The sequence below is a fragment of the Drosophila suzukii genome, chromosome 2L (genome assembly GCF_043229965.1).
Source record: "Drosophila suzukii chromosome 2L, CBGP_Dsuzu_IsoJpt1.0, whole genome shotgun sequence".
Taxonomy (NCBI): Eukaryota; Metazoa; Arthropoda; class Insecta; order Diptera; family Drosophilidae; genus Drosophila; species Drosophila suzukii.
The window spans coordinates 23,787,440-23,807,138 of NC_092080.1; the positions used below are offsets into that span (position 1 = coordinate 23,787,440).

The 19,699-nt window shown below is 40.5% G+C and overlaps 2 protein-coding genes across 3 annotated transcripts; both read left to right on the plus strand.

Annotated features, from left to right (window-relative positions):
- The first annotated feature begins 1,466 nt into the window (after window positions 1–1,466).
- Window positions 1,467–9,369, plus strand: LOC108011924 (adenylyl cyclase X E-like). 2 transcript variants are annotated; one of them, XM_017077173.3, is made up of 12 exons: window positions 1,467–1,604; window positions 1,660–1,800; window positions 4,338–4,497; window positions 4,551–5,328; window positions 5,497–5,597; window positions 5,665–6,022; window positions 7,205–7,649; window positions 7,702–8,063; window positions 8,130–8,224; window positions 8,282–8,433; window positions 8,494–8,629; window positions 8,680–9,369. In XM_017077173.3, the coding sequence occupies exons 1-12, from the start codon at window positions 1,533–1,535 to the stop codon at window positions 9,246–9,248; spliced, it is 3,369 nt and encodes a 1,122-aa protein (XP_016932662.3). In that variant the 5' UTR covers window positions 1,467–1,532; the 3' UTR covers window positions 9,249–9,369. The 2 variants fall into 2 exon arrangements, with proteins under 2 accessions (XP_016932662.3, XP_065724960.2); XM_065868888.2 differs by lacking the exon at window positions 1,467–1,604 and having other exon boundaries at window positions 1,661–1,800; window positions 4,595–5,328.
- Window positions 9,370–13,871: 4,502 nt separating this feature from the next.
- LOC108011925 (adenylyl cyclase X E-like) lies at window positions 13,872–19,513 on the plus strand. The gene is made up of 12 exons (XM_017077174.3): window positions 13,872–14,046; window positions 14,100–14,240; window positions 14,298–14,457; window positions 14,514–15,300; window positions 15,358–15,458; window positions 15,512–15,851; window positions 16,048–16,498; window positions 16,963–17,324; window positions 17,419–17,513; window positions 17,576–17,727; window positions 17,790–17,934; window positions 18,905–19,513. The coding sequence occupies exons 1-12, from the start codon at window positions 13,936–13,938 to the stop codon at window positions 19,459–19,461; spliced, it is 3,402 nt and encodes a 1,133-aa protein (XP_016932663.3). The 5' UTR covers window positions 13,872–13,935; the 3' UTR covers window positions 19,462–19,513.
- Window positions 19,514–19,699: the final 186 nt, after the last annotated feature.

The following is a 19,699-nucleotide window of genomic DNA, read 5'->3' on the forward strand; positions in this document are numbered from 1 at the left end:
CAAACTTTTGTTTTCGGTCACTTGATTTATTTTATTTTGTTGTAAAAAATTATTTATGTATTTTTTTTATTATTTATTAAATTATTTATTTATTTTGCAGATTCGGAAAAAATACAACTTTTCCAGGGACGGAAAATTAGAGACGTTTGAGATTTTTATTTAAATAGCCATGTTTGTTTACTTACACAAAAATAAAAATTGTGCTTTAATGTTATTAATACAAAAAATCATAAGTTATAAAAACAAACATCTCTTATTTTTGGTCCCTAGGAACTTAGCACTCAATAAGATTTTCAAATTTTTTCACAGATTCATTCATTTGTTTATTTATATGCATCATTTGTTGTTTTTCACGTCAAAAATTAATATTTTTCACAGCTATTTTTTTTCCGCCACGTGTTTTTTTGGGAATCTTGGATTTTCCATTTTTTAAATATATACATTAACTTGTTTTTAGTCTCACTGATTAAATTAATATTGGTCTGCGACAGACTTACCTGGGAATCGTATAGGTATCACTTTTAAACCACTGGTTTATTTTATTTAACTACCTTAATTGCGTGCAATTCTAACTCCTTCACATAAGTAAACCCAAGTGAAAAAGACGAAAAAAGTCGCGTGCCCTTCAGAAAAACAACAAGCAACAACAACTACGGTTCCGCTTATCCGTTGTTGTTCTGTTTTTTTGGCATGTCCCGTTTGGTCTATGCATCTTGAACATAAAAGCAGCGTATTTATAGACATATCCGACTATGCAAATCGGTTTATAAAAATATATTCTTAAAACTTCACATATTATTAAATAATATTAATAAACCTATACATTTTTTTAAGAAACACAAATTTTTTAAAACAGAAACCTATTATTTTAAATGGTTGTTTTATCATTTACGAACAAATGTCGCATTATTCAAAAGGCAAGGATGCACAAAAGTCTATATATTTTAGTTGCTGGGCCTCCTTCCCATCACACGCAGGGAGGGAGAGCCCAAAATTACTTTTTGTGCGTTCTCTTTGCGGACCCGACTGAGGGCGCGTCGCTTTGCCGCCGTTGCGCTCAGCTCTGCCGGCGTCGCAGTCGGCTTCGTGATGATTGGGCGCTAAGCTCAATTGTGGAACTGCAGGGTATCTAGAAGAGTCTTTCTCAAATGAAAAAACTTGAATAAAAACAGGGTGCAGTTCATTCACATGCTCCAAAAAGAGACAAGACGTTTACCCATTGTAGCAAGGCACTAGAAGGCAGAAATAGGACCGAAAATCCGCACACGTAAAATTGGCGGGTAAAAACTATACAGCGTTGTAAATCTTTCTGTTAGTATATGACTAAATCTCGAACTCGCGATTTTTCCAAGTATCTTCCAATTTTAAGGCGGTCATCTTAATGTTAATCAATGTTCAATTTAAAAGCTGAATAACGGGGTATCTGGAAGTCGACACACTCGACTATAGCGTTTTCTCTGGTTTTAGCTATAGTAGACATTGGGTTGACATTCAACATCATAAGCTAAGCAGTTTGCCACTAAAATATCAAAATGCCTTTGCCTGGAGGAAAGTGCCAGCTTAACTACGCGAGAGAACGCATGTGGGAACCCGGCTACCTCAAGGTAAATTGTATTTAATTTGTAGATTTTTTTCAATTAAAATAAATTCAATCTTTAGGCCAAATGTGCAGAGTTGGGCTTGGAAAACGAGTTGCGATTGTACCGAATACGCCTTTGGAAGAGTTACCTATTCTCTTTCTTTGTTCTGCACATTTTCGTCACCACTGTGCATTGTACGCTGCTGTTAACAACCATTGAGGTAAGTTACCTGAAATGGAATTCCTTTGAAATTGTAGCCATTTTAGATTGAAATTCAAAATTAAACACAAACAAGAAAGGAAGTTAGCTTCGGCAAGCCGAAGTTTTTATACCCTTGCAGTTATAACTATTAATTTTTAAAATACAAAAAATGATATTCCCAATAGTATAAGATAATATGTCAAAAAACACCGAAGCTATATTTTGTTTCATATTATTTTCCCACCAATTTTCCGATCGTTCCTATGGCAGCTATAAGATATAGTCGTCCGATTTTGAAAAAATTAAATTCGAAATTGAAAACTAATTAGAAAATGTTATTTCCAAGCGTAGGAGGTTATATAAAACACCGAAGCTATAATTTGTTTCATATTATTTTCCCACCAATTTTCCGATCGTTCCTATGGCGACTATAAGATATAGTCGTCCGATTTTGATAAATTAAATTCGAAATTCAAAACTAATTCAAAAATTTATGTTAAAAAACACCGAAGTATAATTTGTTTCATATTATTTTCACACCAATTTTTCGATCGTTCCTATGGCAGCTATATGATATAGTCGTCCGATATTAATAAAATTTAATTCGAAATTCAAAACTAATTAAAAAATTTTGTTTTTAACCTTGGGAGGTTATATGCTAAAAAACACCAAAGATATAATTTTTCTTAGTATTTTTTTTCGATTATTCCTATGGGAGCTATAAGATATAGTTGTCCGATACGGTAGGTTCCGACTTATAAACTACCTACACAAGAAATAAGACTTTTGGGAAAGTTTCAGCCCGATAGCTTTAAAGCTGAGAGACTAGTTTGCGTAGAAACGGACGGACAGACGGACATGGCTAGATCGACTAGTCATGCTGATCAAGAATATATATACTTTATGGGGTCGGAAATGTCTCCTTCACTGCGTTGCAAACTTCTGACTGAAATCAATATACCCAATATGCCCAGCACTGAACGGTTTGGAGTCAGCTTATGAACAATTGTTCTGAAATTGTGAGCACTGTTCAAAAACCATTTTTTGGGAGGAGCACCTGTTGAACTAATAAGCTTTTTATTAGTTATTGCTAAATTTAAATACGAAATTTCGGGTTGCTTTATGCTTGTTAACAAATTATTAGCGAGACGAGAGTGCGTGTAATGTCGAAATCAGAATTCGGAGAGAGTGATACCTTTCGCAATGCAATTAATATAAGAGATCGAATTAAGACGTTAATTAGCTGCTGCGGCTGCGTGACCCGACAGCACCGTTCATACAAACGTACACAAAAAATGAATGCCATGTTCGCGTAACAAATTTGCGCTGCTTACGAAGACAAGGAATCTAAATCAGAAATCACAACCTTCCAGCATTTATAGTTTCCGAGATCACAGCGTCCACTGACCTTTTAATTAACCCTTCATTTTAAAATCTGCAGCAAGTCTTTAACTTTTTAAAATCAGCTAACCTGCTCCAGTTAATTTATATTGTCGATCTCTATCTCTATTTAGGAAACCTGTAAATAGGAACCTATTCCGGCAGAAAGTCCCATCATATACGGTCGATTCCTCCCTGTACCCAAAGTTTAAACTTTCAGCTACAGTGTAAAATATATAAAGAACATTTGAAAGAAATCTTACATGAGCGGATCCACGGATCTTAAACTCATAAAAATGTTCCGGTTCGCGAGCCGAAAAGTATAGTTAAATTTATATTTTTGATCATGATCACAAGTCGAGATAGGTACAAAAAATGTTTTAAGACGGATCATTCATTAAAAAGTGAAAGCAATGTATGAAATGGCCACTAGTTGTAAATTGTTTGCATTTTTCATCTGCCCCGCTCTCCCTTTAACTGAGTAACGGGTATCTGTTAATTACTATTACTTTTCTCTTGTTTTAATTTTGATTGACTACCTAACGAATATCTGACAGTCGGGGGACTATACTAAAGTGCTTTTATAGCCTTGCAGAGGGTATAATGATTTCAGACAGAAGTTTGCAACGCAGTGAATGAAACGTTTCGGACCTCATAAAGTATATATATTCTTGATCAGCAGACGAGTCGATCTAGCCATGTCCGTCTGTCCGTTTCTACGCAAACTAGTCTCTCAGTTATAAAGCTATCGGTATGAAACTTTCCCAAAAGTCATATTTCTGTTGCAGGTAGTATATAAGTCGGAACGAGCCGGATCGGACAACTATGTACTATAGCTCCCATAGAAGTGATAAAAAAAAATTTTTTTTTTTTTTAAATGTACAAAATATTATAACTCCAGTGTTTGTTGGCATATTAACTTTTAAATTTGGGGAAACAATTCTTTTAATATTTCAGAATTTGTAATAAAATTTTTAAAAAATCGACCTGAAAAATTATCTTAATATTTCTGTAATTAGTTTTCTAAAAATTGGAAAGCTCTGAACACACAACGCTCCCACGGGAAAGATCTTCAAAGGTATATAAACTTCGGCTTGCCAAAGCTACCTTTCTTTCTTGTTTTTTTCGCTTCAAAGAGGTGATCTATTTTTATAAAAATAGTATTTACTTTTTAAGCACCGGTCGATTGTCCAGTTTGATGTGTCCCTCACCACAGGAAGTTCCGTTGTTCTTTTACTAGTACTGAGTGTTAATTTCTGCGATGGCTTTATTGCGAAACACACTTGGTATATGTTTTGCAGCTCGATGGTTGCCTCCCTTATTTTGGTATTCGCTGGTAAGCCTAAATCATCTATTTCCAATTACACATATTAGTAATGTTCCTAACAGATCTAACTGAATCTATTTACCACCACTATGTTCACAACTGGCAGCTGGGGACGTTCTACGACACCTACATCGTATACATGATATACATCTTCCTGCCGATCCACTTCTTGAGCGGTGCCGTCCTGCTTGCAGTGCTAGTGTCAGTCCTGTACATTATCTACTACGTGCAAATCCTGTCCGACGGGTTCATCCAATTCGTGTCCCAACTGTTTTCCACCGGCGGAATGTCCGTGGACTTGGTGCACTACCTGTGCCTCAATCTGGTGGGCATATTCTACCGCGTGATAAACGACACAATAGTGCGCTCATCCTTCCTGGACCGGCACCAGTACATCAAGGAGGAGCTCTGGCTGCGCAACGCCCGAATCCAGGAGAAGCAGTTGCTGGACTCCATCCTGCCGCCGCAGATCTCGGAGCCCTTGCAAAAGGACATTCAGAACCGGATTATCCTGACCAAGCGCGGCGTCGGGATTCGTTCCTTGAGTGCCTTGGAGCGTGCCATGGCCATCCAGATCCATCCCGATGTCTCCATCTTGTACGCAGATGTGGTGAACTACACCCACTTGACCACTACATTGACGGTGGAGAAGTTGGTAAAGGTCCTGCACGACCTCTACGGAAGATTCGATTTGGCTGCTTTTCGCTACAAGGTGCAGCGCATCAAGTTCCTGGGCGACTGTTACTACTGTGTGGCGGGTTTGGCAGACCCCGATCCCGACCACGCGAACAGTTGTGTGGCCCTAGGCCTTTCCATGATCGACGAAATCACGGAAGTACGGTAAGTAACCTTATATATCCTAAAGACCCTTTTCTGTACGAACGGTATTAAAATCTTAAGCATGAAATCGTTCTTAAATCAAGACTGTTTGTACTTGATTTTAGCACGATGTTTTTCCCTGAGTGTACTTACTCCCAAGTATTTTTATTCTTTGTTATCCTTTTTTAGTGACTCGCAAAACTTGGACATAAATATGCGCATTGGAGTTCATTCGGGGAACCTGTTTGCCGGAGTTATTGGCGAAGCCAAACTTCAGTTTGACATATGGGGTGAGAAGGCAATTTCGCGCGACGTTAATTCGCTGGTAACCTATTTCTATTTCTCAAATTTTTGTAGGACTGGACGTCACTATTGCCAATGTTCTGGAATCCACCGGAGTGGCGGGATTCGTGCACATCAGTGGTGCAACTTTGAATAATCTGAGCGAACAGCGCTACGTTATTGAAGATGGTCCCGAAATGGCACGGAATCATCCACTTCTGAGTAGATACCGAATAAGTACATACATAGTTCGACAAGACTTGCAAGAAGATCAGGATGAAAGTGACGAGGATTTTGATGAACTGCATGCTGTCTCCCTCTTTAATGTAGGGTCAAGGCAGAGACTGAGTAATAATGCTAATGAAAGCCTGAGAGCGATTTTTAATGCAGAGTTAAGGGAAGAGTTTCGGAATATGCCAGTCAGTGCATTTAAGTAAGTATTAAGAGAAAACAAAATCCTTGGATTGAGGAAACTGTCTTAAAATTCAGGGCTAAATAGACAGGGCAAAATGCTTTCAACCCTTTTGACCCCTAAGTCATGATAATGTCATTAAATATATTTTCGATAGACCAGTTTTATTCAAAGATCCTTTAACTCTAAGCTCTTTAGAATTATACTATTAGAGGTTCTATGTTTTAAAAGATACTTAAAATTAATCATTTTCATATTTTTAAATTTTTGTGAGCTTTGTAAAACTTTGCAAGCAGAAATAGTTTTGTTTTGTTATTGGTGCTTTGCAAGAATAACAAGAAACGCTATAGTCGAGTGCCTCGGCTATATACTACTGTAGGCAACAAGTATGGATTTTTTTTTTTTTCGTGGTGTGGTACACTATAAATTCCTTCCACCTGGCCAAACGGTTAATAAGGAGTATTATTTGAGCGTTATGCTTCGTTTGCGTGAATCAATTCGTCTAAAAGGACAATAAATATGGGCAACAAAAACTCTTGGCTTTGGCATCACGATAATGAACCGTGCCATAAGTGTATTTTATCGGGAAGGGATTACTTATAATGGATAAAATTTATTTAAATTAAATAAAGATTTATCATTTTACAGACAAATTCACCTTACTTTTTGCTCACATTAGTATAAATGTTATAGGGTCAGATACCCTAACATCTACCTGTTGGGCTGAAATAATAGTATTTTATTATTCCAGCAATAAGTTTCCATTATTAAACAATATTAGATTTTTTTGCTATTCTCATTTATTTTCACTGATGTTAAGCCATTTTCGCTGGCATCCATAACATCGATGGTTACTTGGTTATTTTCCAACGTCATGGGATAACATCAGACTAAAGCAACACAGTGCATGAGACATTTCCTACTCGGCTAGTGAACATAACAAATAATTTAAATGTAAAGTAAAAAGAGTCATTATATCTTCCTATTAAATATTTTTCCACGAATATATTAATCATTGCTAAACTAAGAAAAATTAACTTAATAAGGGCACACAATTTATTACAAAAAGTCGTAATTCAATTCTTTTCAATTAAATACAGATTGCACTCGTATCCCCCTCTCATTGTTTTTTTATTCCATAAGAAGTAATATAAAATAATAAAAGCATATATATTTATGTAATTTCCCACTCCTGTAACACAGCCCTAAAACCTTGTACGGCATCTATAGACGAAGAGGAGTAAAGGTCCCATTGTATCACCAGTTAAACTTATGCCTGAAATACCTCGACCCCGATGTGGAGAGAGCATACCTGAAGCAAACCGACTACCTATTCAAGTACAGCATGCTTCTGTCCTTGTGCGTTGGATACTGTCTGGTGTACATTGAACTAATGGACACTAAAATTATTTGCCCTACTTGCATGATTTTGCCCGCCATCGTGACTGTAGTACAGACCATTTTGACCTTTATAACGTGGTACAAAAAGATTTGCTGGACCAGGTTTGGCAACCAGCCCCATAACTACAGCCGAATTAGCTGCATTATATTTCGGGTTCACGAGAAAATCATAGGCAGTATGATGATTCGCATAACCATTTACCTCTTTCTAGTGATATCGGGGTTTTCCGTGATGTGTCTCATTGTAGTGAGTATTCTTAGAGACCAAAAAGTTCAGCAAAATTTAATTGACTTATCAGATGTCATGTAATCGCGAAGAGTTCGAGTTGGCCTTTATAGAGGAAAGGCTCTTTCACTATGAGCAAGAGACAAAGATATGCTTTCATCCCTGGGTTGCAACCAACATGGTCTCCCTGATGATTTGTCAGACTTTCACATTCGCCAGTATTCCGATCGTGGTGAAGACTATAATGGCCATTTTGGAGACGATCGGCTACTTGGTGATAATTTTCTTCGAGTTTGAGTTCGTCTTTCATCACAGCGTGACGACGAACCCCAGTTTTCCCGCAGAGTACGCACACGCTCTGCTAATATGCATTACCCTGCTAACTATGGTTGTGAAGGAGCGCCAACTAGAGTTCACCAACAAAGTAAACTTCCAGTGAGTTCGGAGGACCTAAACTAAAAATATTTGCTTTGATGTGTATTATTATCCTGATTTCTTTAGCTGGCGCGTTGAGTTAAGGAAGAAGGAAGCTGACGCCAATTTAACCAATCACTCCATTATTATTATCCTTAACAACATTCTTCCCGCCCACATCGGTGAGTCCCAAAACGGTTTAAAATCCCAAACTAAAATTAATTATCTCTATCTTGCAGTCGACGTTTACATTAATTCGATGGCCAAGCACGAACTCTACTATGAAAATTATCAAATGGTTTCGGTTATGTTTGCCATGTTAATAAATTTTGAAATGGATCTAAGAAGCTTGCGTATACTAAATGAAATTATTGCCGAATTTGATATGTTGGTAAGGTAAAGGATCATACTATAATATTATATAATATTTAATTTCAATGCTTTGATACAGTTACTGTTCTACAAGGAATATTATTCGGTTGAGAAGATCAAAGTCGTCGGATGCACATATATGGCTGCCTGTGGACTAAACCTGAACTTTGCTGGTACCACCAGCAAAACAATGAAGGATAACCCGAGCGCGACTGGTAAGTCTTAAACCAAATGATGACTTAGTTACAAATCCTTTGCGTTTCAGAGACCACCGAAGGGAGTAATGTTCGGTTTTTGTTCGAGCAAGATTTAAAAGACCGCGAGGAAGTGGTCTTTGTGATGGCTTCATATGCCCTGGATATGATGCGCACGCTGGCCAAATGTAATCAGGCGTACCAAAGTATTCCGGGTGATCGGAATATTCTGGACGGGTCGATAGCCATCGGCATTTCCAGCGGGGAGGTTATGGCTGGTATAGTGGGCGCATCGCATCCGCACTACGATATCTGGGGCAATCCAGTCAACATGGCCTCAAGGATGGAGTCGACGGGACTACCGGGCAATATCCACGTGACGGAGGAGTCCGCGAGAATTCTCCACGAATTCGGCATTGTCTGCAAATATCGCGGCTTGACTTTCGTGAAAGGGCGTGGCGAAATCCCGACATTTTTAGTGGGAATTGATGACAACCTAAACTTTATCACTACAGAGCCCAAACGAGCTCCCAGTCATGTTGAGCGCAGTTCAGTTGTATCATTGCAAACCACCTTTTCTAACCCAAATAATGTAGATGCTCTTGCTAACATTTCCAGACACACACTACATGATTTTTAAATGGTCTTTTAATAACTTTTTAAATTCCACTTATGGTTTCTAATTTTTTGTTTCTTGATACAAGCCAAAAATAAGGAAATACAATTTATTGTTTGTTAACGGTTGCAGTCTTTAATAAACTCTCATCTTTAGGCGCATAATGCCATCTCTATTCTATGTAACAGAAAACCATGGCAACGCTGCTACGACGACGTCTTTGTGAAATTTAACTCAGTTTCCAATAGGCTTCGCAACTGGCAAGAATAAAATTAAATACAGTCCACACAACTCAATCTTTTATATTTCTGACCATATTGCTGGTCCATCGTTCCGAATTCTTGGAGAGTTTTGAAGTGCTTTGACTCTCAGAATAATTGTTTACAATGAAACAATTAAAGTCATTACTGAAAAGCCGTCCCAGACTGAAGTTGGACTTCACACGTGTCTTGCCATGGGCTGAACAAACGGAGAGTGCTAGACAGAAAGAGATCGTCACACGAATAGGGCTCCTAAACGGTCAGCGAATGTATTGTTCTTCACAAGGAAGTGAAAGGTTATGTCGATCCGGAGATCGACAATGCGGTCTACGAAGCAAAACACCTAAGGGCAAACGCTACACTCAAGGAAAGTAATGATCTACATCCGGGGACATCTGCGAGCAGTGCGAGTGCCAGCAACGGGCTTCATTCAAATAACGATGCAATCCTATACTTGCTGTAACAAAACCAATAACTATTTGCTGTTATTCAGAGCACAACGAATGTTGGTGCTTATGTCACATTTGCGAATTCTAACTCGGTACTCACTGCGATTTTAAATCTAAGCGAATTGCCGAAAATTCAAATCAAACGGTTCTCTAGTAACTACACAGAGTGGCAAGACATAATACACAAGAAATATATGAAAGCTCAATTCATAACAAACAGCATTTGTTCAACACCCTGAAGTTCCTTCACTTGAAAGCACTTCTCGTTGATGAGGCTGCCAACTTGGTATGACACTTGGCCATTACGAACACGGCGTACAACACTGCATGGGATCGTCTTAAGGAAAGATACAATCCTTCTCGGCACATTGTAAACTCGTTTTTTGAGCAGTTTATGAGCCTTCCAACAACTACAAAGATCAATGCATCAGTTCTACGGAAGAAAACGAAATTGTTCGTAGACTGGATGCTGTGAATCAGAAGGGACGTTTCCCTAGAGAAACTTATCGCTGCCATACAGCGTAGGTGGATTAGGTGCAGCATGGAGATAGATTCACCCACATTGGAGGAGTTCTTCAAGTTTCTCCATTCTCGTTGCGAAGAACTGGAGCTTGCGACTGGAAGCAAGGCAACAACACATCCTAAAAAGCCAAAAAGGATCACACAATCGATGGCTGCGGTTGAAAGCAGTGGCTGCACCAAATGCAGTTCTACAGAACGCACTTTATATGGCTGTCAGCAGTTTCTGGATATGTCTGGGGTGCAGAGGCGATCATTTGAAAAGGAGAAATCAAATCATGATCAAATCATCACTCCCTCCTTCATGTCCAACCAAATCCATAGGCTGTTGGGAACCTTGCAGAGGATGAGCGAAACTTAGCGAGTCTAACAACAACTCAGTGACACTCAGTAATTTGGCCCAAGGAGAGGGCACTTAAAAAGTTGTATGTACAAAAGGCACTGAAAAATCTACACATCTAACAGAAACTAAATAAATCATATTACCAACTACTTGGTGTATGTTGAAAACGCAAAGGAGACACAGGATCATAGCTGTCTTATGTATCGGATTGCTCTTGGATTGACACGGTTGGCATCACGCATCTTGGTTACGGGAATCTCCTCGGTAAAAGCAGACACGACAAGGGGATGCAGCACGCTGCATATAAAGTCTCGCATATCCGATGATTTGTTTGGTTGTCTGTTTTCATGTGCTAGGCAGAAGCACCTCATCTCTGGAACGCCAAAATCTCGACGCATCGACACTCGATGTTTTTTTTTAGGATCGGCAGTTGGCGGATACACATTTCAACGCAAACACACCAGTTCATAGGACAAAAGATGTACGAAAACAAGGATAATCTTATTGCCATTTTGTCGGTATTCGGATGGGCTATAACTTTACTCATCACTTCGAATGCAAGCAACGCTATTGCACATAGCACAACATAGTCGATACTACACGCTTCAGAAGTTTTGGGAACTGGAGAACGTTCAAAGTAACTCGAAATTGGAACCGGAAGTCGAACTGGTCGAGAAGCACTTTGTCGCCACCCACAGTCGCGATAAAAAAGGGGAAGTAGTTGAACTTCCATTTATTCATTCAAACGTTACAAATCGGTGGAGCGATGACTACAACAAAACGAGTACGTATACGGGAGTATATCAATTTGGGGCACATGCGTGAGGTGCCGCCAGAGGAAATCGCTACTGGGAATCAGATCTTTCTTCCCCACCACCCAGTACTAGGCCGAAAATTGCGAGGGGTTTTTGATGGGTCTTTTCGCGATGCTAATGGTAGGGCGTTAAATGGCACTATTTTCACAGGGCCCAGTATCCAAAGCGATCTCTTTGCTGTGTGCCCACGCTTTCGAATGTACAACTTCGCATTCTCATCGGACATCGTTAAAATGTTCCGCCAAATATGGGTTAACGAAAGCCACAAAAACTATCAGAAGATCGTTTGGAGAGAGGATCCGTTCGATCCGATCAAGCATTTCCAATTGTGCACTATAACCTATGGAATGTCATGTGCACCATTCCTGGAAGCAAGAGTGATGGAACAACTCGCTGTGGATCATCAAGAGGAATACCCGAATGCTTCAAAAGTCCTACTGGAGGATTGTAATCCAGTTTAAGATTATTTCCCAAAAACGTTGGCTCTTAAACTTGGATTGGGATGTGGTGTACAGCAAAGATTCAAGTGACGACGGATCCATCTCGGTGTCCCTCGTGGCTGCGAAAACAAGGGTGCCAACACTGAAACAGGAATCCTTCCCACGCCTGGAACTTTGAGCAGCACATCTTCTAAACCATCTTATTCGCTCGATCTCTTCTGGATTACGCCACAAGAACATACCGGGTTTGGCCTGGTTCGACTCATCAATAGAGCTCTTCTGGTTGTCCTATGCCCAACTACAGACTTCGGAAATCATTGACACTATTCCTAGGAAGGCTGGCGTCACGTAGACTCCAAATCAAATCCAGCTGACTGTGCTTTCAGGGGTCTGATGGCTGCGTCAGTTTGTGGTGGATCGGAGCATTATGGTTTCGGGACAAGGATCAATACCTGGCTAAGTTGAACGACTCACGATTCGCCTTATTTCTTTCAGACAAGCGCATTCAAGGAGAAATCAAATCCAACTATTTGGCTACATTGGCTGTTTCAACTCAGGTTCATTCACTCGATGAGCTGATCGCACGCGTTTCTGTTTGGCTCAAGCTCGTTCACATTGTCGCCTATGTGAAGCGATTCATTCAACGTAGACCATCCAGCGACAAGGCCTCAAGAACTCTAACATTTGGAGAAGTTAGGGCAGCAAGGATTTTTTGCAGGAGACACGTGCAACGCTGGGTCCAAGTCCACTATCAATTGCTCCTTGCTAAGAAACCCCTAAGGAACCGATCGCAGCTGGTCAAACTAGCACCAATGATCGACGAAATTGATTTGCTGAGGGTAGGCAGACGACTGCACCAATCGTAATTGTCACGAGAGGCAAAACACCTAGTTTTGCTACCAAAACGCATAGAATCTCGTAGCTGATCCTGGAACACGAGCACTGAGTAAACCTTCACCCGGGCTTTTCCTTCCTGTTTCGTAGAATTATACGCGACTGTTTATCCTGCTTTCGTCATCGCAACCACACCTCCCAGGCTACATTTGTCTGTTTGTCTGCATGGTCACTTCGGTCATACACCTGGAACTTGCCCATAACCTGACATTAGAAACCTTCTTGGCTGCCTTGCGACGCTTCATATCCCTACGTGGCAAGTGTATCAAGATCTACAGTGACAACGGATCCCTAGACGAAGTGCAAGAATTGCTTTCACCACAACAACATAAGGACATAGTTACGTCCATCCTGGCGGATGATGGAGTTCGGTGTGTACTCATTCCTCCGAAAGCACCTCATTGAGGAGGGAAATCTCCGCCGAATCAACGCTAGCCTTTGAACCTTGCTTGCTCAAATCAGCGAAGTGATAAGCCACGTCCCTGTGGCCGATTAGGGTATTGTCAAAGGGTCCAGGCTCTGCTTGAAGGATTTTGGACGAAATGGCATCAGGAATATCTGAATACTCTGCAACTTCCGCTGAAAGGAAACGGAAGATCGTTTACCCAGTGTAGCAAAGATCTAGAACATAGTAAACGGACCGAAAATCCGTGCATGTAAATTTGACGGGTAAAAACTTTACAGCGCTATAAATCTTCCTGTTTTCTCATTAGTCTACGACTAACTATCGTATGGCGAAACTTTTGCGCGTGTGCCTAATGCGATATTTTGAGAATTTTTCAAGTGCCCTTAAATTTTAAATCGGTCATCTTAAAGTAAATTAAGCGTTATTACTTTTCAATTTAAGAGCTGAGTAACGGGTATCTAATAATCGAGACGCTCGACTATATAGTTGTCTCTTGTTTTTAACAAAAACGTGTGGTGAAACATAAAGCAAGCTTTTTCATCACCTTCAACTCGAAATATCTTACTTAGAAAACGAAGAATAACAATGAACCTTAATCAAAGACAATCGACCAAGGCCCCGTTTAAAAACAGAAGGCTAAGACCATGTCATCTTGACTACGCTGATGAACGTCTTTGGGAACTGACTTATTTGAGGGTAAACTTATTTTCCACCCTTGCTTGGTTTATAAACGTATGTATTATCCATAGGCCAAATGCAAGGAGCTGAAATTGGAGGAGGAGTACAGGAAGTATCAGATCCGCCTGATGATCAGTAATCTGTCCGTTTTCTATGTTTTGTTTATTCTTGTATGTGTTAGTTTTCTAGCAGTTGAACTGATTTTCGTAACGGTGAGATTTTACGTTTTACCGACTAAGTCAAATTTCGCTAAATTAACTTTTATGCAGAACTTAAAAGGCATCTACTTTGATTTAATTACCAGGCAATTGTCGTTTACCGTAGTACTAATTATACTAAGCGTCAATTTTTGCGAAAACTTTGTAACTCGCCACCGGTGGGTCATGATTTTCACCTCTGTTTTGTCTGCATATGTTGTGGTAGCTATGGGTAAGAGATATAATTATAGATCGACACCGTTGGACTTATAAGATATTAATTTTCAGATATAACGCAGAATTTGTTTCATTATTTCACGGGCGGCTGGCCCCTAAATGCCACATTTGACGTCTTCGTGCTCTGCATGATCTACATGTTTATGCCAATACCCTCAATTAGGGGAGCAGCCCTACTCGCCACCTCAGTCAGCCTCGTTTACGTATCCTATTACATGTACTCACTCTCATTTACCAGAGTGTTCGTCGAGCGCAGAGCTCACGCCTACGATATACTATCCGTTGATATTTTACACAACGTGGGCTTCAACATGATGGGTATATTTTTCCGAATCATGAACGAGACTATGGTTCGTGCCTCCTTCCTGGACCGCCACCAGTTCATAGTGGAGGAGAAGTGGTTGCGCCACGCCCTGCAACAGGAGTCTATGCTTCTGGACAGCATCCTGCCTCCCCAGATAGCGAAACCCATCCAGGACAGCATCAAGAACAAGATCAAGCAAAACGATAACGAGTTCGACCGCTTCAGCGCGAGAGGTGTCTGGAGAAGGGAAACCTTTATGGCCATCCAGATCCATCCCGATGTCTCCATCCTCTACGCAGATGTGGTGAACTACACCCACTTGACAACGACACTGACGGTGGAGAACCTAGTGAAGGTCCTGCACGATCTGTATGGCAGATTCGATATGGCTGCCTCTACTTTCAATGTGCAGCGCATCAAGTTCCTCGGTGACTGCTACTATTGTGTGGCGGGACTAACGACGCCCGATCCAGATCACGCGAAATGTGCCGTGTCCTTGGGCATTTCCATGATTGCCAACATCCAGGAAGTGCGGTATTGCCCTTGGGACTAGGATTTAATTAAGTACTAAGCTGCCCAACTCACCCACAGGGCTGAACGTAAATTGGACATCGACATGCGCATAGGAGTACATTCAGGATCACTTATTGCAGGCGTTATCGGCGAGGCGAAGCTGCAGTATGATATATGGGGTACTTCAATCATCACAGGATATTTCCTGCGAAGTAAATAATGATTTTTTCAGGTGCTGACGTTGAGATCGCTAATCGACTGGAGGCTACTGGAAGACCGGGATTCGTACACATTAGTGGACGGACCTTAAGTAACTTGAACCTTGCTAATTATACAATAATGTCGGGTTCAGAAAAAGCACGAAATGATCCGTTGCTCAATTCAATGAGTACCTATCTAATAACTGGTCACATAAACCGTAGTTCAATCGCATCCACTATGGAAGGAGTTTTATCCGGATCGAGTCTTGACATTAAACCTGTAGACACTGTACGATCGAACAGAGCAAGTCGCACTTCATTGACTGAAGAGTTGCGCGAAGAGTTCCGGAATATGCCAGTTGGGGGCTTCGAGTAAGTGAATATTGACCGATTGGCCTTGCATGGTCTTTTGTACACCATGTTCGAAACGGAATGGAAAAGTACCAAAATTGTTATTCGATTGTATTTAATTATTATTATTATTTAACTAAATGTAAAGTTAATGAAGTTTATACTATAACCACTATAACTATATATTTACGACTACTAACCGATTTTTTCACTGTAGTTTTCATTCACCTTGCTGCCGTCAAGCTGGTAATGACACCCATAAGAAAACAGAGCGCGAAATCGGGCTTTTTTGTGCGGCGTTCAAGGACAAATCTCTGGAATGGAATTATATGCACCAGCCCGACTTCATCTTTAAGTCCTCGGTGCTACTGGCCTGGGGAATCGGGTGTTGCCTGATCTACATCCAGATAGTGACTAACAATTTTTCTTGCCCTGTTTGCATTGTGGTCGACTTGATTACGTTTTTATTTCTGACTTCTCTGCTCTGCATATCGTGGTACAAGAAATTATGTTGGTGGAAAAGTGGACGCTATGCATTTAAAATGCATGGTGAATACAGCTGCATGGTTTTTCACCTGTTCGAGAAGATCCAACATAGTGTGACCCTGCGCATTGGCACCTATTTGCTGATCATAATTTCCTACTACGCGGTGATCTCCCTGATAATGGTAAGTCTTAATCATTTTCCATGTCCTTCTGGCCATTTGTCTGGCCTATTAACGTCGTTAATAATTTAATTTAATTTAACGATAAGATCTCGAAAACCATAAAAGATATCAAATTGGGATTTGGCATGAATATTCTAGAGATTTATGCGCAGTGCAAGTTTGTTTCAGCAGGGTCCAATCTAAAGCCCGCAAAAGCCCATGATGCTAAAACCTGACTAACGCCCGCATTTTAAAAGATTTTGTATAGGTGTATAAGGAATCGACGCTAGGTGGCGCAATCTTGTATATCTCGTTTTGCTGCTTTTATATCTCCATCTCCCACGCACTCCCCTTAGCTAAGTAACGGGAATCTAATAGTCGCGGCACTCGACTATAGCGTTCTTCCTAGTTTGTTTAAGGACTAACTTATTTGTTAAAAATGTCAAGATATGTACAAGTAAATTGTATTTTATGATTACATGCAGATAAACTGTGACCGCGACATGTATGAGCTGAGTTACATCGAGAGCAAGCTCTTTCACTACGAAATGGATCCGGATATCTGCTTCCATCCGTGGTCCTTTACCAACATGATTTCCCTGATCCTTGGCATAAGCTATACCTTCGCGCGCATCCCGTTCGCCCTCAAGATATTCGTTAGCTGCTGCGAAACCGTCGCCTTCGTCTTGATCGTGTTTTTCCAGTTCGCGTTCATTTTCCAGCACAGTGCTACCACGACCCCGTTTATGAGAGCTGAAATTGCGCACTGTCTTCGGGTGTGCATGATGTTAGCCACCATGTATGCAAAGGAGCGGCAGTCCGAATTTAACACAAAAATGAACTACAAGTGAGTATTATACCTACAAGTTTGTGTACGAGCCCAACGCCAAGAACAAATGCTCTCTAACTAACTATCAACTGAATCTTCTTCCTGTTAATAGGCTCAATGTGGATTTGCAAAACAAGCAAAAGGCGGCCGACGTTACAAACCAATCAATAATAATTCTGCTCAATAACATCCTTCCTTCTCATGTTGGTCAGTGTTTTTTACATTTTTCATTAGTCGTTTGACATGAATTATTCTTCTTTTTTCCGCAGTCGACCTATATCTTAATTCGTTAGCCAAACACGAGCTCTACTATGAAAATTATCAAATGGTGTCGGTCATGTTTGCAATGTTGATCAATTTTCCAATGAATTTGCCCAGCTTACGAGTGCTCAACGATATTATAACCGAATTCGATAGACTGGTAGCTAAAGTATTGAATCTATGTACTTGTTTTAGTGATCTATCTCTTCTTTCCGATCGCAGTTGACAGCCTATAGGGAATATTATGTGGTTGAGAAAATTAAAGTCGTTGGTTGCACTTACATGGCAGCATGTGGATTGGATTTCAATTTGGCCTCAAACGTCCGCCAAAGCAGTCACATTCGCCATAGCTCACTTCATATTGAGGGTAAGTCTCTGCACGAATTATACTGGTCTTTTAACCCATTTGTATTTGTTTTGAGAATTACTTTTGAAAACAGTGTTCTTCATATATTTTTATACCCGTTACTAGTAGAGTAAAAGGGTATACTAGATTCGTCGGAAAGTATGTAACAGGCAGAGGAAGCGTTTCCGACCCCATAGTGCATATATGTTCTTGATCAGGATCACTAGCCGAGTCGATCTAGCCATGTCCGTCTGTCCGTCTGTCCGGATGAACGCTGAGATCTCGGAAACTATGAGAGCTAGGCTATTGAGATTTGGCGTACAGATTCCTGAGCTTCTTACGCAGCGCAAGTTTGTTTCAGTAGACTGCCACGCCCACTCTAACGCCCACAAACCGCCCAAAACTGTAACTCCAACAGTTTTGATGCTAGATAAAAAATTTTAACTGAAATGTATTGTTCTCATCAATACCTATCGATTGACCTAAAAAAAAGTTTGCCACGCCCACTTAAACGCCCACAAACCGCGAAAACCTGTGACGCCCACAATTTGCATGCTACATAAAAAATTTTAACTGAAATGTATTGGTGTCGTCAATACCTATCGATTTATCCAAAAATAAATTTGCCACGCCCACTCTAACGCCCATAACGCTTAAATCTGTCTACCGCCGGTAGGTGGCGCATTTTAATCTCGCTTTGCTGCTTGCATATCTCCATTTAGCTGAGTAACGGGTATGTGATAGTCGAGGTACTCGACTATAGCGTTCTTCCTTGTTTTTATTTGCTGTTTTGAGTGCATTGTACAGACCTCTAGCATGAACCCCATACGTTAATTAGTTCAGAAATATACATTTCAGGCGCAAATCTGCGAATTGCAAATTCATAAGAAAAATTAAATTAAAATCTATTTGGTCTTTATTTTTGAACGCTTCAACTGTTTTTTTTATTTTTTCTGGGTGTATTTATATAAGGCATTCAATCTATTTCCAGTGGAACAGGCGCGAAATCTGAGGATGACGGATGATAACTATGACAGCGATGTCAACGATGGCAACGACGAAGTGGTCTTTATAATGACCACGTTCGCTCTGGACCTGATGCGAACCCTCTCGGCGTGCAACAGGGCCCACTCGGATTCTTATTTCGAGCGCTCCTTATCCAGCGGTAAGATCTGCATTGGAATCTCCAGTGGCGAGATAATGGCCGGCGTGGTGGGGGCTTCCCAGCCGCACTACGACATCTGGGGAAACCCGGTCAATATGGCCTCCCGAATGGAATCAACGGGGCTGCCTGGCCACATCCAGGTGACAGAGGAGTCCGCCAAAATTCTCCAGGAGTTCGACATTCTGTGCATCTACCGCGGCATGACCTTTGTTAAGGGCCGTGGTGAAATACCCACATACTTCGTAGGCATCGATGAAAACCTGAAGTTCATGTCCGCGAAATTGGCCAATCAGAGTTCGTCAAGACGCTTTTCAGTCATGTCTTCACTAGATCCAGACTCTGTTGGTAGGGATTCTTCTAGTTATGAGTGTTCGAGCGAATAGCTTCTTTACGTTTTTGCAAAAGTTTTCCAAATATATATTTTAAATGTAATAATTTTGTCTTTTCTTTATATATTTTAAGATTTTAATAACTGTTAAACTGTGAGCTGGATGCGCTTTGTCGAGATCTATCAACAGCTTTTAATTCTAAAAGAAGTATATAAGATCGACTGACTTGGTCGGATTACAATACAACATATACTAACTTAATGCTTGTGTCCACACGGTTTAACATTTATTT